General features: G+C 37.2%; 1 protein-coding gene across 2 annotated transcripts in view; it reads left to right on the top strand.

The window, feature by feature from the left end:
• RANBP3L (RAN binding protein 3 like) overlaps positions 1-27955 on the top strand; it is a 52688-nt gene that overhangs the window by 6260 nt on the left and 18473 nt on the right. For both annotated transcript variants that reach the window (XM_032135787.2, XM_058430333.1), the window contains exons 2-6: positions 21324-21382; positions 22647-22686; positions 23188-23265; positions 27197-27268; positions 27619-27758. In XM_032135787.2, the coding sequence (XP_031991678.1) occupies positions 21324-21382; positions 22647-22686; positions 23188-23265; positions 27197-27268; positions 27619-27758 (389 nt within the window). The remainder of the gene's footprint in view (positions 1-21323; positions 21383-22646; positions 22687-23187; positions 23266-27196; positions 27269-27618; positions 27759-27955) is intronic.

The raw sequence follows: 27955 nt of genomic DNA, 5'->3' as shown, positions 1-27955 counted from the left end.
ATAACAAATGTTGGTGAGAATGTGGAGAAATTGGAACCTCGTGCACTGTTGGAGGAGATAAAATGGTGGAGCTGCTGTGAAAAGTACTATGGCAATGTATTAGTCCATTCTCGTGCTGCTATAAAGAATTGCCTGAGGCTGGGTAATTTATAAAGGAAAGAGGTTTAATTGACTCACAGTTCCACAGGGCTGGGGAGGCCTTAGGAAACTTACAATCATGGCAGAAGTGGGGAAGCAAACATATCCTTCTTCACATGGTGGCAGGAAGGAGAAGTGATGAGCAAAGAGAGAAAAGCCCCTTATAAAACCATCAGATCTCATGAGAACTCGCTCACTATCATGAGAACAGCATGGGGGTAACGGGCCCCATGATTCAGCTACCTTCCACTGGGTCCCTCCTGTGACATGTGGGGATTATGGGAACCACAATTCAAGATGAGATATGGGTGGGGACTCAGCCAAACCATATCAGGCAGTTCCTCAAAAAATTAACAAATAGAATTACATGTTACCCTGCAATTTTACTTCTGGATAAAATCCTAAGAGAAGTAAAAGCAGGGATTCAAAGAGATACTTGTGCACCTATGCTCATGGTAGTATTATTCACAATAGCCAAAAGATGGAAACAAACAAATCTCCACTGACAAATGAATGGATCAACAAAATATGGTGTGTGTGTGTGTGTATATATATATATATATCTGTGTGTATATATATATCTGTGTGTATATATATATATACACACACACACACCATATTTTGTTGATCCATTCATATATGTCTGTGTGTATATATATATCTCTGTGTGTATATATGTATACATACATATATAATATGTAGCATATATATGTATACATACATATATAATATGTAGTGTATATATGTATACATACATATATAATATGTAGTGTATATATGTATATATGCATATATTATATGTATACATACACACATATATGTATATATAGTGTATATATACACATATATGTATATATAGTGTATATATACACATATATGTATATATAGTGTATATATACACATATATAGGTATGTATATGTATATATGTCATATATGTGTATATATAAAATATATACATATATACACTATATATATACACTATACATATATACACTATATATATACACTATACATATATATACACTATATATATACACACACTATACATATATATATATATATATATATAAAAAACCAAATAATTTTCAGCCTTAAAAATGAAGGAAATTCTGACACATGCTAAAGCATGGATGAACCTAAGGACATTAAATTAAATGAAATAAGCCAGTCACAAGAAGATAAAGACTGTCTGATTCCACTTACATGAGGTATCTAAAGTAGTCAAATTTAGAGAGACAGAAAGTAGAATGGCACTTCTAGGGTTTGGGGGTAGAAAGGATTGAGGATATGTTGTTTAATGGTACAGAGTTTCAGTTTTGCAAGATGAAAAGAGTTCTGGAGATTGGTTATACAAACGTGAATACAGTTCACACTACTGAACTGTACATTTACAAATGGTTAAAATGATACATTTTATGGTAAGTATATTTTACCACTAAAAAAAAGCCGGGCCAGGCACGGTGGCTCACGACTGTAATCCCAGCACTTCGGGAGGCCGAGGCAGATGAATCATGAGGTCAGGAGATCAAGACCATCCTGGCCAACATGGTGAAACTCTGTCTCTACTAAAAATACAAAAAAAAAAAAAAAAAAAAAAATTAGCCAGTCGTGGTGGCATGCGCCTGTAGTCCCAGCTACTCAGGAGGCTGAGGCAGGAGAATCTCTTGAACCCGGGAGGCAGAGGTTGCAGTGAGCTGAGATCATGCCACTGCACTCCAGTCTGGGCAACAGAGTGAGACTCCATCTCAAAAAAAAAAAGAAAAAAAAGCCAGGGTTGTCCAAGGCCATCCCTAATTACACTTTTGAAGTTGGACTTAACACACACAAAATCCAAAAAAACTCCTTTATTTTTCCATTCCTAAAAACAAAGTCATGAGAAAGTAGTCTGCTTCTCCATGATTCCCCAAAGCTACTTCTTTCAAAATATTAATAAAATTAATAAATCCCTACCTAGATTAATCAATAAAAAGAGACATGGCCTGGTGTGGTGGCTCACACCTGTAATCACAACATTTGGGAGACTGAGGTGGGCGGATCACTTGAGGCCAGGAGTTCAAGACCAGCCTGGCCAACGTGGTGAAACTCCATCTCTACTAAAAATACAAAAATTAGCCAGGTGTGGTGGCATGCGCCTGTGAGCCCAGTTATTCAGGAGGCTGAGGCACGAGAATTGCTTGAACTGGGAGGTAAATGTTGTAGTGAGTCAAGATTGTGTCACTGCACTCCAGCCTATGCAATGGAGTGAGGCTCTGTCTAAAAAAAAAAAAAAAAAAAAAAGGGAGAGAGAGAGAGAGAGAAACCACCAGTATCAGGAATGATGTAGAAGGTGTCATTACAGATATTAAAAGGATTATAAGGGAGCGTTATGAATACTTTTGTGCCAGAAAGATGCAGAGAAACATAAAATTCAACACCAACTGATATAAAAACTCAAGGGATTTGGAATAGAGCAACTTCCTCAACCTGATGAAAAACATTTACAAGAAACCCAGCAGTTAACACTACTCGATGTAGAAGATTGCACATTTTCCTCCTAAGATTAGGAAAATAAACAGAGATGTCCATTATCATCACTTTTATTCAACGGTGTACTGGAGATCCTAGTCAGTGTATTACATTAAGAAAAAGAAATAAAAGGCTTACCTATTGGAAATAAAGAGGTAAAACTGTCTTTTTTTTGCAGATGATTGATGGAGCTTGTAGAAAAATCCTGAGAAATCTATCAAAAAATGCTAGAACTAATAAATGCATTTACTAAGGTATCAGGCTACAAAGTCAACATACAAAAAATATCATATTTCTATATATTAGCTGAGAACAAGTGGAAATTAAAAATATTACAGTACTCATTTAATAGCATAAAAAGGAAATACTTATGGATTAATTTAACAAAATATGTGTAAGACTTGTACACTTAAACATTGCAGTGTGAAGCTGAAGAAGACTGAATTATAAGAAGAGATACATCCCAAATTCATGAATTGGAATGCTCAATATTGTTAAGATGTCAATTTTCCTCAACTTGACCTATAGAGTCAAGGCCATCTCAATAAAAATTACAGCAGATTTTTTGTTTTGAAATTGACAAACTGATTTTAAAAGTATAAGGAAATGTTAAGGACCTAGAATAACTAAATCAATTTTGAAAAAGAGAACAAAGTTGACAACCTACGCTTTTGGATTTCAGGCTATAATAAATCAAGACGATATAATATCAGTGTAAGGATAGAAAAATCTATTATTGGAACAGAATATAAAGTCCAGAAATTGATCTATTAGTACATTGTCAGTTGGTTTTTGACAAAGGTATCAAGATAACTCAAAGGGAGAAGGGATAGTCTTTTCTGTAAGAATCCTGGAACAAATGGAGAAAAATATTTCTGAAAATGAACCACAATACCTACCTCACACAAAAATTAGTTTGAGATAGAATATGGCTGAAACACAAAAACTAAATATATAAAGCTTCTAGAAGAAATGTAGGAAAATATCTTCACCATCAAAAAGGCAGCTTTTTAGACAGACAAAAAAAGCATTGACCATAGAAAATAGATAAGTTAGACTATCAATATTAAACATATCTGTTCTTCAAAAGATACCACTAAGACTGGGAGAAAAATGTCAAATACATATTTGAAAAAGAACTTTCAATCAGAATATGTTAAAAACTCTTACAGCTCATGATAAACAATTTGATTAAAAAGTGGGCAAAAGATCTGGCAAACACTTCAAAAAGAAAGTATATAAATGGCCAAAAGCACATCAAAAGATGTTCAATGTTATCAGTTATCAGGGAAATACAAAATAAAACCACCATGAAATGTCACTTTACATCCACTAGAATGGCTAAAATTTAAAATGCTGATAACATGATGCTTGGAGAAGATGTGAAACAACCAGAACTCACTCACTGCTGTAAAGTGGTAAAAACCACTTTGGAAAACGGTTTGGCAGTTTCTTATATAATTAAACCCAAAAGTACCCTGTGATCCAACAGTTCCATATTTAGGTATTTTTCCAAGAGAAATAAAAATATATCCACGAAAGCCTTGCACAAGAATGTTCCTAGCAGATTTTATACATATGAGCCCCAACATGTGAACAACCCAAAACTGTTCATAAGCAAGTAAATTGGTAAGCAAATTGTGGTATATTAACACACTGGAATACTACTCAGTAGTAAAAAGAAATGAATTACTGATACACGTAACCATGTAGGTGAATCTCAGAAATGTTTTATTGAGTAAAAATAAGCCAGACACAAAAGACTACATATTTCTACAGGCAAAACTAGGCCATGGTGATAGACATCAAAACAGTTGTTGCCCAGGGAGGAGAACTGGAACAGGACACAAGGAACACACTGGGGCAATAAAAATGTTTTATATCTTGATAGGGTTTTGGTTACCTGCGCACATACATTTGTCAAAAATTCATCTGTGCATTTTATTCTATGTAATTTAGGCCACATTTTCTAAAATGTGAGACTGCCTAGGAGGCCTCAGACTCCAAATTTTCCTCTAGGTCTCTACTAGTAATTCCACAGAATAGTGAAGAGACTGAAATATCTCAATGAATTAGAATAACTTGCCCAAGAACATAACGTGTCCTACTGGCAGAGTACTCACAGCTCAGGAAATATCACACCTTCAAGAGAAAATGTTAGTATAACCTTAGTCAGGCTTAATAATAGTGGTATTTTATTGTTGCTTTTATTCCTAAAGCTTAGAACTTCTCTATTAATAACATAGTCACCAAAAATTAGCTAATCAATGAGATTAGCACAGGATAAATTGAGGAATAATAAAAAGAACTATCTAACACCTAGGGCAAGACACTAACTCTTTTTGTCAAGCATCTGTCTTTTCATTATTGAACATCCTTTAGAATCAATGATTTATCTTAATTTTCTTTAGAATTCAGTGTTGTTATTGTTTTAAAGCCATAACTGACTCATGAGTTATCCTTTAATAAACACCTAAAATGGACTACTTCATGAATATTTTTTCACCCCATCTCTACTTCGTCTTGTTTGCATTTACATAGCACTTCATTTATTTTGTTTAACACATACTTAGTGGCTGCCATTTATCAGGCACTGTTCTCGACTCTAGTGAACAAAGCAAACAAAAAATCCTACCCACAAGGAGCTTATTTTCTCAGAGGCAGAAAGGCAAACAATAAAGAAGATAAATGAGCAAAATATATAGTGCAAACAGGGGTCTATGGCCTGTTAGGAACTGGGTCACACAGCAGGAAGTGAGCAGGGCGTGAGCAAGCATTACCACCTGAGCTCCGCCTCCTGTCAGATCAATGCACATTAGAGTCTCACTGGAGCGTGAACCCTATTGTGAACTGTGCATGTGAGGGATCTAGGGTGTGTGCTCTTTATGAGAATCTAATGTCTGATGATCTGAGGCGGGGCAGTTTCATCCCCAAAACATCCCTGCCCACCTTCCCACCATCTGTGGAAAAATTGTCTTCCAGTCCCTTGGGCCAAAAAGGTTGGGCACCAATGGTGTAAATGATAATAATGAAGATAGGGATTATGGAAAAAAAATTAAGCAGGCAGAATAGAGTGTCACAATGGAGGTCTGATTTAAGCAGGGTGCTCAGGGAAGACCTCATTAAGAAGGTGAATTTGAGTAAAGACCTGTAAGAGGTGAGGGAGTGGGTCATGCAACATCTAGGGGAAGAGCAGTCCGGGTAGAATAAAGAGTAAGTACAAAGACTGAGTTTTAGAAACCACACTTGGTCTACATTTGTTCTGATGTGGTCACTGATTCATTTCAGTTAGAGCAATATTTCTATCACAGTTATCTAGGTTAGTGATTCTCAAACTTTAGCATCATCTGCAGGATCACCTGGATAGCTTATTAAAACACAATTGCTGGGTCCCATTCTGACTTTCTGATTCAGAAGTTCTGAGGGGAGTGGAGGGAAGGAGTCAAGAATTTTCATTTCTAACAAATTCTCAGAGAAATGCCATCATTGCTGCAGTTGCAGAGATCACAATTAAAGAATGACTGTGTTGGAGGGACAAAAGGAGGCCAGTATAATCCAGTTAGCTTAAGTGAGTGTTAGGAAGTGATTGAGAGATAAGGGAGAGGGGAGAGGAAAGAGCAGTTGCATAATCATGCCTGCCCTGGTAAGTCCTTTGGCTTTGACTGTGAGAGAGATGGGAAATATTACATGCCAACTTGAGTTAATTTGATCATTTACATCTTTCAGGTTCTTTTGGGGAGCTAGAAATAACCAACAAAAAGTTAGGGATGCAGTAAAAGTAAGCTACTCCTCCCAATCTCAATACCATGTTAAAATAAAGCAAATCTTAGGGTAAGTTCTTTCAAATGGACAGATATTTACTAAACAAACATTAATTAGCAAACAAGCATAAAACACTGCATATGATGTCCCAAACTCTTTGTTCCTTAAGGTTTGCTCAGACAAAACGACATTCCCCAGGCAGTATTCTGTGTAGTCAGCCAGTAACCAAGAATTATCCTGCTCATTAATGGACACTGGGACCTTTCCGTATAAAGCTTTGGGTACCATACTTAAAAGTGCAGGCTACAGGTCTTGCCAGATTCTTCTGTCCAGGTTGTGTAAGACTAGCAAGTGTCCTTAAAATACTTCAGGCAATCCAAGGTCTTGAATGCTATTAATTTCACCAATGAAAATTCATTTCTGATGTTGATGATGCTAAATCTCAAAGGCTTGGATATTGATTGAGATGGAAAGATGACAACCTTGTAATAAGAAGCCTCTGAATGTGGGTTTCCTCGTGCTGATAACCACACCTGAGGTACAAATTCCCCACTAGGTCAATAGATGCACTTTAGATGGTATAATTTAATCTAACATTCACAAACAAATTATGCTGTCTTTGCTGGTGTCTTCTAAAGTCAATTACAACTGCGATAACAAAAAGCAGCACTTCTCTACAATTTTTCACAATAAGGCATATGTTAAAAATGATACAGCACTTTGAGGTAAATTCAGGAGGCTGACTGTGTGGGATGAAGGGCCAAGATCCTGGCACTCATGTAGCCTGTACACTAGTGTGCTCCACACATGAAGTAAGATCTGGCAAGAGCAAACATTTGAACCCTTATTGATATTCTTTGTTATGGAAGGCCATCTACTGAGGATGCTCTAGACACCTTAGATGATAAGTTCTACTAGGGGACCTATAAAATCACTTTCAAAACTGAGATTCTAAGATTTGCCAAGAATTATTCTTTCATGGTAATGCTGCCTCAGTTGTGTTGTACAAGTTATTTGAGACAGAAAAATGGATTCATACCCTAGCATACCACAGTGCTAACATGTCACTTACAAACAAATCACATTTATGAAGTGTTTGTTAGATGCCAGACACTGTCTTTCAGTACTTTTGATGTATTAGCTCATTTCTTTGTGAAAGCCCCAGGAGGTCTCACAGCTAGGGTCTTCAGCCAAGCTCGTAATCCAAGATCTGGACTCCGGAGACTGCTTTCACTCATGCTCACTGCCTCTTAAGCTGGTACAAAATAGATGTTCAGCTAATTAGGTACCTGAGAAGAGCTTGGATGATGGCTGGCCCTTGAATTCAATTTGTGGTTCAGTTGTTTAGAATAGATTGCTATTAAATCACTGGTTAATTTCTATATAAATTACCAACTACATCCAGCCATCTCCCAAAAGGGTATATTTGACTGGAAAAGAAACAGTTGCAAAAGTGCAGATGTATCAGTGCACACCTAGCAGCTCAGAGCAAGTGGTTTACTGATTAGGTTAGCAGTTTTTGCTTAAGTTTAAATAACTGCCTAGCCCCTATGTCCCACACTGCATGAAATGAGAAAGATAGCAATGTACCATTTTTGGAACAGGACTGATACAGCCTTGGAGAGCAGTTTGGGTTTTTGACAAAATAAAGAGGCAGTATGCAAAACCTCAAATTAAAAAGGGGCTAAATGATAGTCATTATTATAATTCACTTTTTATTTAAACTGGGACTTTATTTCAAGTGGTGGCTCAACTATTACACTAAATCATTAACTTGACTTAAAATTTTAATCAACATTTAGGGAAGGTAAGTTTCACACCTGAGTTGTTTTTTAATGAAGTCTGTTGGCAAATCTAGCAAAATATTCAATAGTCAGGATTTAAAATGCAGTAAATACCTGTATTCATTAAAAAGCTGCATTCCTTCTACCCAATGATCACATACCTCACACCCTGTGGATGGCAATAAACAAACAAAAGGTCATAGGAATAAGATCAAGACTTTTAACAAGGGAAGCTGGTGTGAAGGTATCTTTTGATACTAACTAAAGCCACATCAAAAGAACATAAAATATATGTCTGTGAGTTGATTCAGAAGGAGAACAGGGGTTAAAATGGGAAGTGAGCTACACAGGAGGCTGAGGCAGGAGAATCACCAGGAGGTGGAGGCTGTGGTGAGCCGAGATCGTGCCATTGCACTCCAGCCTGGGCAACAAGAGTGAAACTCCATCTCAAAAAAAAAGGAAGTGAGGAGAGGGAACCCAACCTATATACTCAAACAGGAGAGATAAAGAAGAGATTTTTAAGTATGACCTGTATCGTGGAGGATGGGCTTCAAGCCCTGAAATAACTCCATGCTAATAAGCTTCAAATTTCTTTCCCTCATCAGATTCAGAGAAACTTTCAGACCTGCAGCAACTACAGCTCAATAACATGGTCATCTCTCTGGAGAGGGGCTCCATCTAGATGTAAAAACCACATTTCAGATTTTTATAATGACCTGTTTAAGGAATTGTTCTAACAAAAGGAAGGATATTGCTATTGAAAGAGTAAGAGTAAAGTAAGAAGAAAGTCTGTGAATGCTGAAAATGGATTATTTTGGTCTATGATTGGCTGTATTCAACTTTACTTGTCTGCAGAGACATAAAGTGGAAGATAAAGGTGTGTGTGTGTGTGTGTGTGTGTGTGTGTATTTTTATATACAGAGCATAGGTAAGACACATACCAGTACTACAGATTATGAGGTTCTGTTTAACAAGACAAACTTTTGTTATAAGAAGCTTCATTCTCAAATATGGATTAAAGTTTTTTTTTTGTTTTTTTTTTAACATTTTTCGCTTTGAAAACTGAGTAAGGTAAAATTAACGTGCTGGGTGTGGTGGCTCATGCCTGTAATCCCAGCACTTTGGGAGGCTGAGGTGGGTGGATCACCTGAGGTCAAGAGTTTGAGACCAGCCTGGACAACATGTTGAAACCCCATCTCTACTAAAAATACAAAAATTAGCTGGGCTTGGTGGCACATGCCTGTAATCCCAGCTACTCAGGAGGCTGAGGCATGAGAATTGCTTGAACTCAGGAGGCAGAGGTTGTAGCCAGCCAACTGAGCTAGCCAGGCATCCTCAGGAATAGATAAATTTAAAGGACTGTTTTCAGTTTTCCTGGGAATTTTTCAAGTCATATAAATTTTAAAAGTAAAAACTTCACTCTGCTAATTTTTATTAGCTTGGTGAACAAAACGTTTCTGGTAAGTGTACAAATTACTATCTGGCCTTTACTTCCTCCAAACTAGTTCTGATATGGTGCAATAATATATATCCCTGCAGAACCATCTGCCACAGGCATCATGTTATTCCTGCTACATTTCTATGCCTGAGGGCCAGGAGTGCAGTTCAGCCCTCAAATGCAAGGAGAAGAGGAATGACGGGTCTCCTGGGGGTTCCCTAGAGGAGAATGGGGACCAGGCCCCTCCTGGGCTAGTTGGGCTTTGGATGGCAGCTCAGCTCCTTCTTCCTGAATAGACTGCCAAACACTTGTTCTCCGTGGAATAACATCCACTTATTCCTGTGGAAATGGAGAAACAAGGAGCTTTTTCTTCTATGTGCTCAAAGGCTCAAGACAAAGAGGAATTAGTTTAAAGAAAAGAGTTTTAGAATTGGAAGAAGTTGGAATCAAGCTTCTCCATCCGGCCTATGTCCTTGGAATCCATGAAGAAATTTAAAAATAGTATGTTTCTTCACCAAAGGGGAAGAGTTTAAATTTATCTGGACTCAATATATGAAGCTCTATTTCAGCTGTATTAACTCATTAGTAGTCTTTTTGAAGAGTGATTTAGTTCTTACTGATATGATATTTTGTGTCAAAAGTACGTCTTTAATGTTAGCAGTAATGAAAAATCTACTAATTATTATTTTAAATTAACTTTAAGAAGATACCATTTTAGACTTGCGTATGTGCCTGCTCAATGCATATTTCCAACATCCCATGAAACCTAGACTTTGTTCCCCACTCCCTCAGCGAAGCAGAGACCCATTTTCAACATATGGAAGCATTTTCACACTGCGAGTTATTCTGAGTGAAAAATATGTGTTTTACAAATGCTGTCAAATTAAATATGTATTTCCAAATGGTATCAGGTTGACCAAGCACATCCTAGGACACATTCGGCAACTTTCTGAGCCCTTGGGCCTAAATAAGGGAGTAGTGTAGAGAAAGAGCAAAAAGTTCTTTCTGTCATTATCAATCCAGAAGTCCCACATTTGCTGCTAATAAGCATATTCAAGTAAACATTGCAAGTAATTTTGTCACAAAAGAACACAATAGTCTTATTTATAGACAAACTAACACCTTCAAATTATGCAGAAATGGGTGTGCCCTGTCAAAAGTAACACATTCTTCTTAGTTATTGCTGCCAGTGTCTGAAAAGAAATATTTACTTGGAGATTTTACATTGCTAGGGTCACTACGCCATTTGCCTGCAGATATTCTTGATCAAACCTCTTTAGAGTCAGAATATGTACAAACAATGGCAAGAATAACAGAAGCATCTTGCAGCATTTTATAGGCAGCAAAAGTGAAGTGCAGGAAGACTCATACAATATAGGATCATGTCCCAACCAGGTTTATACAGAACCATGGAAGGCAGGAAAGAGCCATCATAGCCCAGGCATGTCACCTTTCAGAAAAAAAGAAGCTGTAAAATAGTCATTTAACTCACAATGGAAGCCAGGAAGAAAGCTAACTTAGAGAAAAAAGATTTGGAGTCAGCTCTCATGCGTTATAGTCTCAGATATCTAAGAATTATCTGTGTGACCTGAGACAGGTCCTGTAATTTTAGAGCCTTAGTTCTCTCATGAGCAAAAGGGTTCAATAACTAACTTCTTGAGGATCATTATCATGTAATAAGAGCTGCAGCTTACTGAGCATTTCTTATGAAGCAGGCACTGTGCTGAGTGTTTTACATACATGACCTTGCTGAATCGTTACAGCTCTATAAGGTAGGTCTAATGATCCCCATTTCACAGGTGAGAAAACCTGGACTCTAGGGTTCAAATGACATGCCGCAGCTCACACAGTAACCTGAGGAGATAAAATTTTAATCCAGTCTGTTTTTCTCCAAAGCTCAGGTTTTTAAAACCATACCTCTAGTTCCTAGCAGTCATTCTTTTATTTACCAAATATTAATATATGTAAATATGTCTTATAAAGTATGGCACAAATGTAAATTTTTATATTATGCCAGTGCATAAAAGAAGCATCCTTGGTGATCAGCCAGATCTAACTTTTCATAGTACTTCTTAAAGTCATATTAAGTTAAACATTTCAAAAGGCAAAAGAGTAAAGACTAGTCATGACGGGTGTATGTATTTCATATGGTAGCTATTATCTTTAAGAAGAAAGAAAAAATAATAATTCAAAGAGTAATGTCCTGACACTAAAACAGTAGTAAAATATGATGGAGCATGCTGTGATAGCCATTGAAAAAGATCTATTAAAAAACAAAGAAAGTCCTTATAAAACCATTCTAGTCCCTGATCACCCCCAAATAAAAAGCTAGCACTGCACGTGATGATCATATCTTTTGGGATCAATTACAAAACATTTTCAAAATATATATATAAATTCAGTTTCTTCAGTCATCACTGTATTTGATTGATAGGGTGATCTGTCTGATGTTCTATATGAAACGATTTAACAAAAATTATGTTTTTAGGACTCTGTGAACTTCTCCATAAAGATGTTAGTGAAGTAAACAACTTTAAAAAATGAGAAGAATTTTTCTTCAATTGAATTATTGCTGCTGCAGACCCCCAGTTTCTTAAATGCAAATGAAATTAAGTCACTGGCTACGGCCCACTACCACATGTGGCTGGATTATAAATGAAGCAGCACAGTTTGGTGTTACGTTTGGGGTGAGAAGTGCCTTCAACCCAAGAGTTTTCAAGGGTTTGGTCCTACTTTCAGAAGGGTAGCAGGTCTGTGTTTGATACAACCTATGAGTCTTCTTGCCTCTTGTTCACATTAGATATTTTCTTATCTCTATGTCTTGGTTTTTCAAAATTGTTCAGTGTCTAGATCTAGACCAATGTACACATCAGTGGAGGAGAGAGTTGAGAGTCTTTAGAACTTAAAATGAATGGTTCCCTTGAAGATTATCAGCATGAGAATCAGATGCGTTCAGAAAATGAGAAGGATTAGACAAAGTTCTGGATAATAATGGTTGTAATCAGTCATATTGACAGAGAGTTTTCTCATCTTCTCCAATTTCTTCTTGTGAAATGATTTCCATTCTGAAAATAACTGCTTTCTTTATCAGCTTGGTATTGATGGGAAAAGAGAAATAACTTTCCTTATTTTTTTTTACATGTTGATTCTTTTTTCTCTAGTGTGTGCCTGTCATAAATGAATATAAACTAAGAAATGCTAGATTTCCTAGAGCTGGCAGTTTATAACTTCATTCTGATAAAAACTTTAAAGCAGTTAAGAACAAGTACAGTTAAAACCACAGTTAGATTAAAAGGGATAAGGGTTCCTACCCTTTTACTTCATATACATCTGGTATAAAGATCTGAACACAAAATTGGTTACATCTTCAACATGTATGATCGGGGCTGCAATCATTTCAGCAGGATCCTTTATCTTGCGTCTCCAGTTGAGCTAGTGCTTTGTGAGTCAGCCTGGAAACTTTCTGTATAAATTGCCTCTGTTTTCCCCAGAGGCCCAGTTATTTTACCTTCAAATTGGTACAAAGTATCTCAGGAAATAGAACCAGAGTGTCCCATCACAGTTAGTAATGTCACCCTGTGGCCCTACCACCTCCTTCTGTAAAACATACTTTTTAATCTTTTAGTAGATAGTTTGTTGTTTATTTCATTAAAAAATTTTTTTTACAGAGTTCCCCCACATATGGCTAGAAATAAGTAGAAACAAGTACAGAATGTCTCACGCTTGTGGTTCCTTTGTGAATTAGCACAGATTCCTTCTTCCTCTGGGGATACAATTTGCCCCTTCTCTAAACTATCTTAAAAGACTTCAATATAGGTTTGGTTTTTTGTTTGTTCTTTTTTAAAAAATCAAGATCGTGATTCTAACTTTCTGTATCTCCTCTTCCTTGGGTTCCATACAGAGATTGAGATCACCTGCTATGATTTGTCTATTTTTTTTCTACAGATGTTAGTTTTTACATTTGAAACTTCAGATGTTTCAAATTTTTGTTGAGGAATTTTAGAGCTATGGCCAATGTTTTTGATGTAGTTTATGCTTCCAGCTTAAATTTTTGCTATGCAGTAATAAACATTTTAATCAACATTCAATAATCTCAACCGGTGACCTTTTCCAAAAAAATTTGTTCATGTAAATAAGTTAGATTTTAGGTATATCATTAAAACAGAAAGCAAACTTTTGCATGTGAGAAGAAATCATTAATTGCTTCAAGCAAAATATCCGAATGACTAATTTTAATATCAGTATCAATATTGATATTTCAATATCCTTACCACAGAGATTTCTTTGCAAGTACTTAGGGTAGCCCTTGACTTCACCTTACATTGAATTGTAGTAATTACGGTATATGGTTTGAATAGTAATTATTTTCACATTAATTGTGAGCTTACTCAGAACATCCCACAGGTTTAGTCTCTACTAGTTAGTAGTCACTACTCTAACTAGTGACTACTAGAGTAGTCCAGGAATCTTTACTGCCATTTTCCTAAATTTGATCTCAGTTGACAGAAATCTGAATGTGCTCTAGAGGACTGCTTATCAAGTATTAGCATGCCTACAAATCACCCGGGGATCTTATAAAATGTAGCTTCTGACTTAGTAGGTTGGGGGTGGAGACTGAGATTCTGCATTTCTAATGGGCTCCCTGTCAATGCTGCTGGTCCATCTGGACCACACTTTGAGGAGCAAGGATCTCTAAGACTATTTATGGGCCACATCTGAATTTGGAAACTTCCTGATATCAAAAAATAAAAAGAATAAAAAAGATGGGAGAGAAATGAGAAGAAGGCAAGGGGTAAACATAAGGTAATGAGTGAAAAGAAAAAGAAAGACTTTTGGGGAAGAATGAGTCACTTCCCCCAGAGCTAACATAGAGTAGGTAAGTGATATGGTTTGGCTGTGTCCCCACCCAAATCTCCTCTTGAATTGTAGCTCCCATAAATCCCGTGTGTTGTGGGAGGGACCCAGTGGGAAATTATTGAATCATGGGGACGGTTTCCTTCATGAGTTGTTCTCGTGGTAGTGAATAAGTCTCACGAGATCTGGTAGTTTTATAAAGGGAAACCCCTTTTGCTTGACTCTCAATTCTCTCTTGTCTGCCTGCATGTAAGATGTGTTTCTCACCTTCCACTATGATTGTGAGGCCTCCCCAGCCACGTGGAACTGTGAGTCCATTAAACCTCTTTTTCTTTACAAATTTTCCAGTCTTGGGTGTGTCTTTATCAACAGCATGAGAACAGACTAATATAGTGAGTGCATATCACACAGGACAGCAGAGCAGGAGGGAAGTGAATCTAACTTTTATTCAGTGTCTCCTATGCAGACTGTAGCCTGACATATTGCTACATGTTTATGTTTATGTATGTGTGGATAGATGTCTACATCTGGATATATGGAGAGATGTGTGCATATACGGAGGACGGATGAATAGACAGATACAGATAGATATTCTACTTTGTTTCAAAAGGTTAGAAGAAGAAGCTGTAGGTGTTCTCACATGCATATACTGCTTAAATCCTCATAATAGTTCATATATATATATGTATATATATGTATATATATATGTGTGTATATATATATATATATATATAGAGAGAGAGAGAGAGAGAGAGAGAGAGAGATGAAAAAGCTGAGGCTCGAGTCCTTTATTTAAAATACAGCTCTAGGACCATCTGACTTCCAAGCTCTAAAATCCATGCTTTGACAAGCCAAAGAACCAGACACAGTGAAGAAGGATGAGAACACAGGGACATAAAGGAAAGTACTGGAGACTGGGGTGAGACAGTGCACAAGGAGCAGAAATTAGAGAAGAGGATGTGGAAGAGACATGTGGAAAGGGCCAGGAAGAAAGGGAGAAGAAAATGCAGGGACTGCCAGGGCTACAGTTCAAGTGGATAATTCCAGTCCTGGTAGCAATTAGAGCTGACCCATTTGGCAGTGCCTGCCCCTCTGCAGAGGTTTGTTGCCACCCTCTTTCCTGCCAAGACTGTTTACACAACCTTTTTTAACCCTGGCTAGAGTAGCCTGGTTCTATCCAGCATGGAGAATTTGGTTTCCACCTCTACTACACTACCAAGTGGAAAGAAGAGATGTACTGAAATCTAGGTGGGGGAAGCCATGTAGCAGAAACTTGGGGACCTCTAGAAGCTGCCTGTCCCCCATGCCCACTGGAGTACAATGGAGCCAAAGGTACTCCATTCTCAGCATCTTACTCTATCTTTGACATCTTCTTTTGACTCAGTAGGTCCTTTCAAATCCCCATCTCTGAGGAGATCCAGCAAAAAAATCCTCCAGTTACTTTCCCAGTTGAAATAGGTTTATTTGTCAGAGAGCAGGTGTCAATTAAAGATATGGAAATAAAAGGTAGGGACACCTTACAACCCACCCAAAATTAGGGGGTGTATAGAGTACATAAAATAGAAAAAAAAGTTTATTGTAAACATTGACTGTGATAGTATAATACTTTAAAATCCTGGAGGACAAAGCTATTAAATATATGCATAGTATTCAGCTGAATTTTTTCCCCCTATACATACCTATAATAAAATTTAATTTTCAAATTAAGCACAGCAAGAGATTAAGAATGATAGTCTAGGACAATTTTAACAATATACTGTAATTTTATGCGAATGTTCTCTCAAAATATCTGAAGTGCAGTTGACCATGTGTAGCTGAAGTCACAGATAACAGGGACCACTGTACTGGGTTTTCTTTCTAATGAATTCCTGTCTACAGACTCAGATGAGTGTTTTGAGTAAAGGTGAAGGCCAAGACCTAAAGCAAATGTCTTTCAAAGGTTTAGATGGCATCACAAAAAGCAGATCTTCAGTTATTCTGGGGAAGTTTTGATTGCTTTCTGAACTCAGTGACTCCATCTTACTTATACCTTTATTTCCACCTACTTTAATGTGAAGAACAGTTAAGCCCAAGAAGCAAGGTACTGTATGCTTGCTGGGCAGGATAATTCAATAAGAAGTCTATTTTTGGCAAGCAGCATGGGGTTTGTCCTCTAATTCTGGGAGTGTGACTATGGTAGAAAGGGGATTATTTTTTAATTTAGTTTTTATATTTTCAAAGTTATACATATTCATGTGATTTAAAGAATCAAATGGTTTTATGAGGCTTTTCTGGAAAAACAGGAGACTCATCCTTGTCCCCTCCTTTGCTCTCCCTTTTCTTGATCCCCAGAGACAACTGTATCCAACTCTCACCACTGTTTCTTTCGGCATTAACCTCCGTCCACATATCACGGTATTTATTTATTTTTATGTTTAGGCTCTATTAGGCTGCAAAGTCAGTTACCACTTATCCTTCTGCTTCCCAGCTTCCAAAATTTTGTTGCTATTATTTCTCTTCATTTTTCCTTGTATTTGTGGTGGCTTCCTCTTCCTCCCCCACACCAAGAAAACCTTATTATTTTGTGATTTCTGATTTAAGGAGGGAGTTGAAGTTCACGTGTATGGTCAATCAACTTTGACGAAGCTGAAAGTTCTGTTACTTTATACTAATATTTTGTTAGCATAGTGCTGGATTATGTCACGTATCATACATTTGGGACTAATTTGTGCCAGTAGAGCCATATAGGATAATACGTCAGTATGATGCACTGAAGTTAAATCAACGGTTTTGGAGGCAGGAGGCCTAGATTTAATTAAAGGCGTTGCCACTTACTAATGGTATGCATTTAGTGAGGCACTAAACCACGCCTTAGTTTCCTCATCTGTAAGTGGCAGAAACCATATTTAATCCACAGAATGATTAAAATAATTTAGACCAGATGATGGACAAAAGCACTTGACCCACAATGTACCTCCCTTGTGGAGCAGAATTACAAGTGAATTGAGATTGAATTAAATAGATAGTACTTCGTGTTCTTTCTTGTAACAGGTACTCAATACAGTATTTGTGAGGTGAATGAATGTCTTCTCTTAATGAAGTATTTCAGAAAAAAACAACATTGAATATTGAGATTCATTAAATGCTACATGAATCTCAAAACAAGCAAAATAGCAAAATTAACCTTTAAGTTTTAAAGTATTTCTTTCTAATCCCCTCATTTTCTTTCATTGCCACAGAAGACTGTATTTTAAACTTTTAATTATTCGATTTCTCTAAAAAAAAAAAGTCATGGATGCATGATTTTAAACAAAGAAAAAAAGAGCAGCCTCATCAGTTCCTTTCTAGAACTTAGACTAGCCTCTTAATTAGATTCCTTATTTCCTCTCCCTTAGCCTCTTCCCCCCAATACCCTTTCATCACCATGGGAGGGGTGATCTTTAAAAGAAAAATGCATATCAGAGCAAATCACTCCCCTGCTTAAAATCCCTCTTTGACATCCCATTTTTCTTGGAATAAAAACAGAACTCCCTGGTAGAACCTACAAAGCCTTGCAAAGCTCCAGCCTCATATCCAGCCCTGTTTTGTAACCCTTGTCCACTGTTTTCTTAGGGTATCAGCTATACTGGTTCCTTTCATTATTGAAATGTGCCAAGCTCTAGCCTTCCTCAGAAACTTTCCTCTTGCTTTTCCCTCTGCTTGGAATGTCCTTCTTCTATGTTTGCCTGGCTAACTTCTACTCATCCTACAAGTCTGCCTAAATATCACCTCTCCTGGAAACCTTACCCTGACCCCAAAAACCAAGATTCTCTTGTTGGTTACCTGTTGAGAGCCTGGTACTTCCCTTTTATAATGCTTACGCCAGGTGAACTTCAATAATTGTGTAATTAATTATTAGTTCTGTTTCTCCTCCTCAGTGTAAGCTCTATAAAAGGCAGGGATTACATCTGTTTTCTTTTCTGCTTTATCCATGTTAAAGGAAAAAGTTTAGAAAAATTAAATTTATTAGAGTTTAATTGAGCAAAGAACAATTTGCGAATCGGGCAGCCCCCAAACCATAATGGGTTGAGAGAGACTCTGGTGCTGCCATGTGGTCAGAAAAAGGAAACAGGAAAAGGAAAGTGACCTGCAGGAAGTGGGGTACAGGAACAGCTGGATTGGTTACAGCTGGCTTTTGCTTTATTTGAAGAGTTGGCCTCCTGTGATTGGCCGAAACTTAGTGATTGGTAGAGGAGTAGGTTCCAGTCTGTTTACACATCCAGTTCACTATGAACAGAGAAATCTTTAGGCAGAATTTATAAGGAGGTAGCTTTAGGCTAAACTTAATTTTAACATCCACAAGAGCATGCAAAATGTCTTGCACATAGTCATTTCTCAATACATATTTATTGAATAAATGGATTAATGACCATAGTAGAAAGGAAAAAAGGCTACATTTTAAAAATATAATTTTAAGGACTCTGTTTTTATTTTCAGATTCTCCTACTGGGTCAGGTAAAAAAAATCTGCTGTAGACCCAATGGCTTGACAAATGCTTACTTTTGACTCAGTCTTTGGAGCTAAGAGAATTGTTTGGGAGAAGGGGAGACAACCTAGGTAGAAGAAGTATGAAGGTTATCTCTTTGCTAACCAAGTTCTGGGCAGCGTCAAGGAGGGAAGGTGGCTGCGCCGCCACTAATCCACCTTCAATTAGACCATGTGTCCCTAGTTCCCAGCACAGTGCTTGCATAAAAAAGATGCTCAATAAATATGTGTTGAATTAATGGATAAAAGTGGCCTTTTTACTTTGCTATATGCCCTCCAAGCTGCAAGTACTCTTTGTGACTTCCTCTTTAATGCTGCCATTGAAGATCACTTTTGCACATTTTTAGCTATATGTTTTGATAGAGGGAAAGTCAACATATTATTTGTGTAGGCTTAGGTCAAGCCATGCTGTTTAGGGATGACTGTCCTAAGCCCAGTTTAGAAGAGTCACATTTATTATTCTAATTCATAAATATTCCACTGCACATTCACAAAAACTATTTCTTTTCAAAATCTCTGTAAATCTCACTGCTTAAATCTAACATAATTTCCGGAAAAGGAGCTTGTTTTGAGAAACAACAAAGAACTGAGCTATAGTTTCATATGAATGGTAATGCCAATACATTAGTGAAGATTTTCTGCTGGAGATCACTTGGCTCCAAGGGAAGACAGCATGGTAAGTGCTTGCATAAAAAAACTAAACAAGGCCGGGCGTGGTGGCTCACACCTGTAATCCCAGCACTTTGGGAGGACGAGGCGGGTGGATCACCTGAGGTCAGGAGGTTGAGACCAGCATGGCCAACATGGTGAAACCCCATCTCTACTAAAAATACAAATTAGCGAGGTGTAGTGACACATGCCTGTAATCTCAGCTACTCGGGAGGCTGAGGCAGGAGAATCACTTCAGTCTGGGAGGTGGAGGTTGCAGTGAGCCAAGATTGCACCATTGGCCATTACACTCCAGCCTCGGCAACAAGAGCAAGACTCCGTCTTACAAAAAAACAAAAAACAAAAACAAAAATACCCCACTAAACACTAAATAGTTTATTTCACTGGACTTGAAAGAGGTATCCAAGTTCACATGGCTCTAGGAAATTCACAAAGGGTGTTTGCAGACATTATGAAACTCTTATGAGATAAGATTATGGAGAAATGGGGAATCCCTTTCTGGCATTTAAAAGTTGTATATGTCTGGTAGTTTCTTGAAATTTGTCAGCTAGAGCTTTATTTATTCAGCTCAGGGGTGGCAAATTACCTCAGTGCATGCCAAGACAATATGTTGGTAATGGTTGCTATACTGAGAAAAGTTCTGAGGTCTTACTTGGTCTCATCCAGAATGTGTTGTCATCATTTAGCAATGATAGCTATGAGTTTTAGAATGGGGATTGGTGGAATGCCAGGTATCCTTTCTTTAAGGCTTTTTTGTTTTTGTTAAAATTTAAGAAATTATATCTAAAAGTCTCATTTAATCTTCACATAAACTCTGTGAGGTAAGTACTGCTATAATCTCGATTGTTTTTTTCAGATGAGGAAACTAAGGTAAAGATACATTGTTTCCCAAAGTATTTAGTCAATTAGTGATGTAACTTATATTTGAACACATGCCTATCTAAACTAACTCCAGAGCCCAAGCTCTTAACTACCATATAGTATTTCTTAAGAATTCTGGAGCGTTGATATTTAAAGCTGTTAACACTTATGTATACCCTACAATGAACGAGTTTCTCTCTATTGCCTTATCTAAGATAAGAAAATACAAAATATTAATAAGGCTGGCATGGTTGAAGACAAACTTTACCTACTTTATAACACTGTGTAAGACTCATTTTTTATCTAAATATTAAAAATAAAGTTTGGTGTATGACTAGTGAAGGAAATATGAATTATTTCTGGATATCTTAAGGTTGTAATGCAATGCATACATATCATTTATACCTCCACATCTAACCTAAGTGGAAGTACTACTCCTAGATTAGATTTTTCACTCATTGAAACTTTTTATTCTTAAAGCAATGGTGTTAATCACTATGCCTTGATGAGATTCTAAAGGTACATAATTATATTGTGTTTTCCTTAAACACTTAAATCATGTTTTTTAATGGGATTATCTATTTACGGAAACATACTGCTATCATTTCCCCCAAGTATTTATTTCTGTAATTAACTGTTAAATTATTTATAAATGTGCAATTTATAGTATCCATGTAAAATAGCTTGGCTTTTACCCAAATGCAGAGAAAACAAAAAACAAAAAAAAAGTCTTCAAATATTTTTAGATGATGTAAGAAATGTCAGAATATGCTTTGATTTCTTGCCTGTTTTCTTCTTTTTTTCACAGAAAAATCTGTCATTGCTCAGCCAATATTTGTTTTTGAAAAGGGAGAACATACTTTTAAGGTAAGATTGACTACTTCTTTGTTTAATTTTACTTTGACAAAGATAATTATATTTCAGGAAGCTAGTTATCCTGAAAGATATCACTGCTGCATAGGTTTATCCTGTTCTTTACTAGCAGAGTAGTGCCTCCAGATTATTTATATAGTCAGGATTTACAAACTTCAGGTTGGCTGGAATGGGAAGCCAGAGGCCTTGTCTTGCAGCTATAGATAACATACTGTTTCACTATAGTAATAACTTTATTTCGAGTAACTTGAAAAGGGGAGGAGCTGAAAGAGATTAGGAGGGCTATAGCTCCTCATATGAGTCCTCACCACTGACCTAGCCTAAAACTGGGTAAAAAAATAAATTCTAAATTACAATATTTGATTTAAAAGGGATCTTCTGAACTCTGTCTGCTTTTTTGGCATCATAATAAAATCATTTGTTTTGAAAGACCAACAGTAAGATTAGTTGTTGGGCGTGATGGCTTGTGCCTGTAATCCCCGCACGTTGCGAGGCCACAGTGGGAGGACTGTTTGAAGCCTGGGGTTCAAGGCCAGCCTGATCAATAAAGCAAGACCCCATCTCTACAAAAAAATAAAAATAAATTAGTCAGGCATGGTGGCATGTTCCTGTAGTCAGTCCCAGCTACTTGGGAGCCTGAGACAAGAGGATTGCTTAAGCCTAGGTGTTAGAGGTTGCAGTGAGCTATGATTGCACTGCTGGTACTGCAGCCTGGGTGACAGAAAGAGACCTCATCTCTAAACAAACAAAAAACCCCACTAGATTCTCATTTTACCTTATTTCTTGGTATTCATTCTTACCCATGCAGGTAATTTAACCTACTACCCACAAAAACACTAAACGAAAGAAACACTCAACCTCCAAGCCCTTGTTAAAAAAAAGCAGATTCTTGGGCCCTATCCCAGAACAACTACTTCAGAATCTTGAAAATAGGTGCCTCAAAATCTACATTTTAAACTAACTTCCACAAGTAAATCTGCAGTCATTGAACTATAAAACCACTGGACTAGACTTTTGGTTTTTCTTGACTATGTGCCTGACGAATGAAGGTGAACTGCTTTGTCCTGGCCAGGCTGATTAGCCCTGGCTTCTGAGAATTCTGTAAAGTGGCAGGGTGGAAATCTGATGTACTAGGTTGGTGCAAAAGTAATCACAATTTTTGCCATTACTTTTAATTGCCAAAACTGCAATAACTTTTGCACCAACATAATACAAAGACAAATACTCAGCTTTCCTCAGTGGTTTTGTTTCCTTTCAGAGACCTGCAGAAGATGCCCTGTATGAAGCAGCAGAACCAGGTAATGATTTTCATCCTGTATTCCAAAATCAATCTTTATACAAACAAAATTAGCAGACACAAGTATTTTGGCATGTGGCACAGACGATGTGAAAGTTAATGCTTTTTCTTTTTTTAAACATGCCAGTAGATTCACTTTTGTCTTGAAAGATGATATATAGTTCCCTGAGAACACTGATGTTAGTGACTAAAATTCATTGTGCTCCACTCCCTGCCCCTTAGCCTATCAAAAGCATTCTCTGTAGACCTCAGAATGCATATACAAATTATTGCTGACACCACTCATTTCTAATTGTTTCATACTAGTATGATATGCCTATAGGTTTATAATCAATCAGCAAACTATTAACCCCAATATTTAAAATAGTTCTTCAAGGGTTAATGTGTTATCAAATGATGATCTGTGTAGACAAAAGAAAATTCTGTTTATCCTACCCTATCATGAGTTGAGGATAATTTGTTATAGCAAGTAATTTTAGCCTTTCCATTGCTTTTCTTGCAGAATGTAATGGTTTTTCAAGAAAGCGTGTACGATCTTCATCTTTCACTTTTCATATTACAAATTCTCAGTCCCAGGGAGGTATGTATAGCCTTGACTGTTGACTATTCACTGTTATGTTTACTCTGAATGCAAAATTACTGAGAAACTTTTCAAAAGGGTAATGTTAAAAGCTTGCCAACTGAATAGTGTTTATAATATATTGTTATGTGAAAACAACAAGCTATACAATGGTACAGTGAGTCAGTATTTAAACATTCCATTTATCAGCATTGGAAAAAATACCAAAAGGACATAAGCCACAATGATAGCAGTGGTTATCTTAAGTAGAGGAATTGCAAGTGATTTGGTCTCCTCCCCGTCCCCCATGCCTTTGTATTTTGCTATGTTTCCAAAGTTTATGCATTGAGCATGTATTAGCTTTGTAAGTAGGGGAAAAGGCCATTTTTAAAGTAACCACCAGCTGGGCATGGTGGCTCACACCTGCAATCCCAGCACTTTTGGAGACCGAGGTGGGCAGACCATGAGGTCAGGAGTTTGAGACCAGCCTGGCCAACATAGTGAAACGCCGTCTCTACTAAAAATACAAAAAAAATTAGCTGGGCAAGGTGGCAGGTGCCTCTAGTCCCAGCTACTTGGGAGGTTGGGGCAGGAGAATCTCTTGAACCCGGGAGGCGGAGGCTGCCGTGAGCCGAGATTGCGCCACAGCACTCCAGGTGGGGTGACAACGTGAGACTCCTAAAAAAAAAAAAAAAAAGGTAACCACCTATTTAAATAAACGGATGCCTACCCCTTGAAAATAATTTTATCATACACTGTATTCTGAGTAAATCAGTAACTGAGTTTGCTTCTCTTCTATGCTGAAAGTACTCCAGTTATTCCTTTTATAATGAGCTCTATGCCTTCTGCCTTGTAATACAGCATCTATGTATATATTTTTCCTCCACTGTGAGTTCCTTGAGGTCATCTTCATGGTTGATAGTGTCTTACATGTGGTGACCACAAAATAAATATTTACTGTTGAATGGAATTGAATGGAAATTAATTTATCATCTTCATCAGATGTGCTCCTTATTTTTATTAATAAAAATAAAAAGATTTTTCTAAATTAGTGATACAGAAATTTTTCCAAAACAGCAAAACTCCAAATGAAAACAAAACAAAAAACCCACTTTCTTACTGACTTTAGTTTGCAATCTGCTTTTAGTGTCAACCTTGTCTCAGAAGCAAATGAGATGTTCATCCGTCACTAACCTCCCAAACTTCCCCCATTCTGGGTCAGGTAATATAGAGTTTCTAGAACCTCAAGCCTGACACTGACTTTTCAAAATCATTCTTATTAATGATGACTTTTCTTTCTTAGTGATCATAAAATGCTGACACTTTAGAAATAAACAGAGGCCTTAGCAAAGTATGCATCGAAGAATACCTTATGAATTCTAACTTCACAAATTCTGAGTATATGTTTTTACCTTTGTTAGAAAGTTTGAACTTAAGGTTTTATTAGGATTTCACATTTATAACAGCATTATTTTATTTAAGGCAGCCCTATAAAAGTAAAAACAATTTGTATTATTTTACTTACTATTGTCCATTTACATAGTTTATAATGTATAGCATTTAAAACATGCAATTATTCTTTAGATTCATATTTTAAGTTTAGCATAGAAATCCATTAAAATTTCCACTAATTAAAACATTACTCCTCTTTACTTGAAATTTATAATGTTTTGCTTAGTAAAACTATTTTATCATAATAAAATATTTGAAATGGTTGGTATTTTCTCCACATTAAAATGATCTCTATTCTCATATTTTTATTTCTACTAAACAATCAATTGCCTTTTCCAAGTTAAGTTTGCCACTAAGAAAGAAAAAGTACAAACTACTCACTTCATTTGAATTGATCCTCTTCTACCCAGGAACTACAGAGTTAGTTCGTTCTTTCTTTCTTTCTTTCTTTCTTTCTTTCTTTCTTTCTTTCTTTCTTTTTTCTTTCTTTCTTTCTTTCTTTCTTTCTTTCTTTCTTTCTTTCTTTTTTTTTTGAAACGGAGTCTGACTCTGTCGCCCAGGTTAGAGTGCAATGGCGTGATCTCGGCTCACTGCAACCTCTGCCTCCCGGGTTTAAGCGATTCTCCTGCCTCAGCCTCCCAAGTAGCTGGGACTACAGGCGCATGCCACCATGCCCAGTTAATTTTTGTATTTTTAGTAGAGATGGGGTTTCACCATTTTGGCCAGGATGGTTTTGATCTCTGGACCTCGTGATCCGCCCACCTTGGCCTCCCAAAGTGCTCGGATTACAGGCATGAGCCACCGTGCCTGGCCTGAACTACAGTTTTTCAATGAATAAATCTGTATTCTTATTAATAATTGCAGGCATGACTGAGCAACAGTATATCAAGTACCTTTCAGATGCAGAAGAGACACTTTTAGTGTCTCTAATCCTTCTAACCTGACTGACAAGCTCAGACATTAAGAAAAATAGAGATCCTGGCTGGGCGTGGTGGCTCATGCCTGTAATATCAGCACTTTGAGAGGCCAAGGCAGGCAGATCGCTGCAGGCCAGGAGTTCGAAACCAGCCTGGCAAACATGGCGAAACACAGTCTCTACTAAAAATACAAAAATTAGCCAGGCGTGGTGTTGCACGCCTGTAGTTCCAGCTACTTGGGGGGCTGAGGCAAGAGAATCGCTTGAACCCAGGAGGCAGAGGTTGCAGTGAGCCAAGGTCACGCCACTGCACTCCAGCTTGGATGACAGAGAGAGACTCTATCTCAAAGAAAAGAGAGAGAGAGAGAGAGAAATAGAGATCCTAATCCCAGAGGCAAAGGTGTTCTGTTTTATTGTATTTATACATAAAACAAAGGAATGGCTTTAAGTTATTTAATTCATTTTTTACTGGACACTCATACAAAAAGAAAGAGCATCATTCTGTTTTATGTTGTGCAGAATGTTAGTGGTGTTCAGCAGGAGAAAAATATGGCTCTTTTTTTGTTGATGTTCAATAATAAAGATCATAAAAAACATTAAATTGAACTCTGAAGTAGAGAAGGGATTCTACCCGAACATTTATGTTATAACACCTTAAAGAATACTTTGAAGAAGCAATTATTCTTTTCTCATTTTCATTAAATGCCAAAGGTTGCTGTTTCTGCAATTTGCAATCAAGAGGAGATCCCTTTGAAATGTATAGAAATTCTATACTCGGAGCCACCACCACAGTCTTACCCCACCAACATGCTTGTAGAAAAATTACCTAGCAGATTTGTTATCTTTACTTCTTTCTTCAGGTATACTCATTAAAAAGTCAGGGACTGTGGGCAGACTTTGCTAACAGTTTTATAATATTTTATAAGAGCTATATATTAATGCCGAAGGGTTTATTACCAATTCAGATTTTATAGTCTGTAGAATTTCTGACGGTACACTATTGAAAGATTCTAAAAAAGGCTGCCTTTTCTGCTAGTCATCTAATTTTCACTTGGATTTCTGAAAGTAAACAGAACTATGTAGCAGGACGCATCTGGCAATACCTTGTTTTTTTTTTTTTTTTGAGATGGAGTCTCGTTCCTGTCACACAGGCTGGAGTGCAGTGGCGCGATTTCAGCCCACTGCAACCTCCACCTCCTGGGTTCCAGCGATTCTCCTTCCTCAGCTTCCCGAGTAGCTGGGATTACAGGCACCTGCCACCATGCCCGGCTCATTATTTTTTTTGTATTTTTAGTAGAGACGGCGTTTCGCCATATTGGCCAGGCTGGTCTCGAACTCCTGACCTCAGGTGATCCACCTGCCTTGACTTCCCAAAGTGCTAGGATTACAGGCGTGAGCCACCGCGCCTGGCCGGCAATCCCATTTTTAGCAGAGCCAGTGCTCCAGAGGGCACTACGTACTACTCTTGTTAGTGCCAATTGCGACATCTGCTGGTGAGTTCAGAACGGGATTGTTAAGCCCCAAATAGTGTAGAATCTGACACTCTTCTATATTTAAAAAATTTTTAAATATTTTTTCTTACAGTGAGGAAAAACAATGTTTTTATGACATCAACTCTTGTGCAAAGTAATGTTGATATAAAGAGTGCTGAACAAGGTATGTAGCTTCTATTTCAAGAACCTCAGAAATTGTATATTTTACCATCTATATTTTCATCTCCCTATATGTGTGTGCGTGTTGGGGGCATGGAGGTAGGTCAGAGTGACAAAACATGAAGAAATAATGCAAGTAAGCCAGGTTTCATGATCAAAATGAATAGTTATTGGGCAAAAGCTAGGCAGGGTGTGAATGTTGGGGAACTCAATGGTTATTTTTTGACTTGGATTAATTAACACTAGTCCCTCATTTAAATGACTTTAGAAAATAATAATTATATTAGTTAAAAATAGGGAGTAAAGGAATATTTCACTAAAAATATATTTATCCTTTAATTCTATTCTTTTAAGGTCCTGTGAAACATTCTAAACATGTTATTAGACCTGCTATTTTGCAGCTACCTCAAGCTCGAAGTTGTGCAAAAGTAAGAAAAACATTTGGACACAAGGCACTGGAATCCTGCAAGACTAAAGAAAAAACAAATAATAAGGTGAGAAAGCCCAGGATAACGGTACTGATCTCAATCCCTCATCCTTCTTTTTGTAGGTTGTTTGGGGCCCCCATATCCAGAAATAGGAGTTGTCTGAGCTTTGTTTTGTTGCTGGGCTAGATAGCATAAAGCCCTTGGTAAACTTTTTAAAGTTGTACTCTTACATTGGAGAGTTGTAGTCTCCCAAATCTGTGGTC

Source organism: Hylobates moloch, unplaced genomic scaffold (assembly GCF_009828535.3).
Source record: "Hylobates moloch isolate HMO894 unplaced genomic scaffold, HMol_V3 SCAFFOLD_17, whole genome shotgun sequence".
NCBI lineage: Eukaryota > Metazoa > Chordata > Mammalia > Primates > Hylobatidae > Hylobates > Hylobates moloch.
The sequence above is the reverse complement of the archived record's forward strand: the minus strand, read 5'-3'. Positions and strand labels throughout refer to the sequence as shown.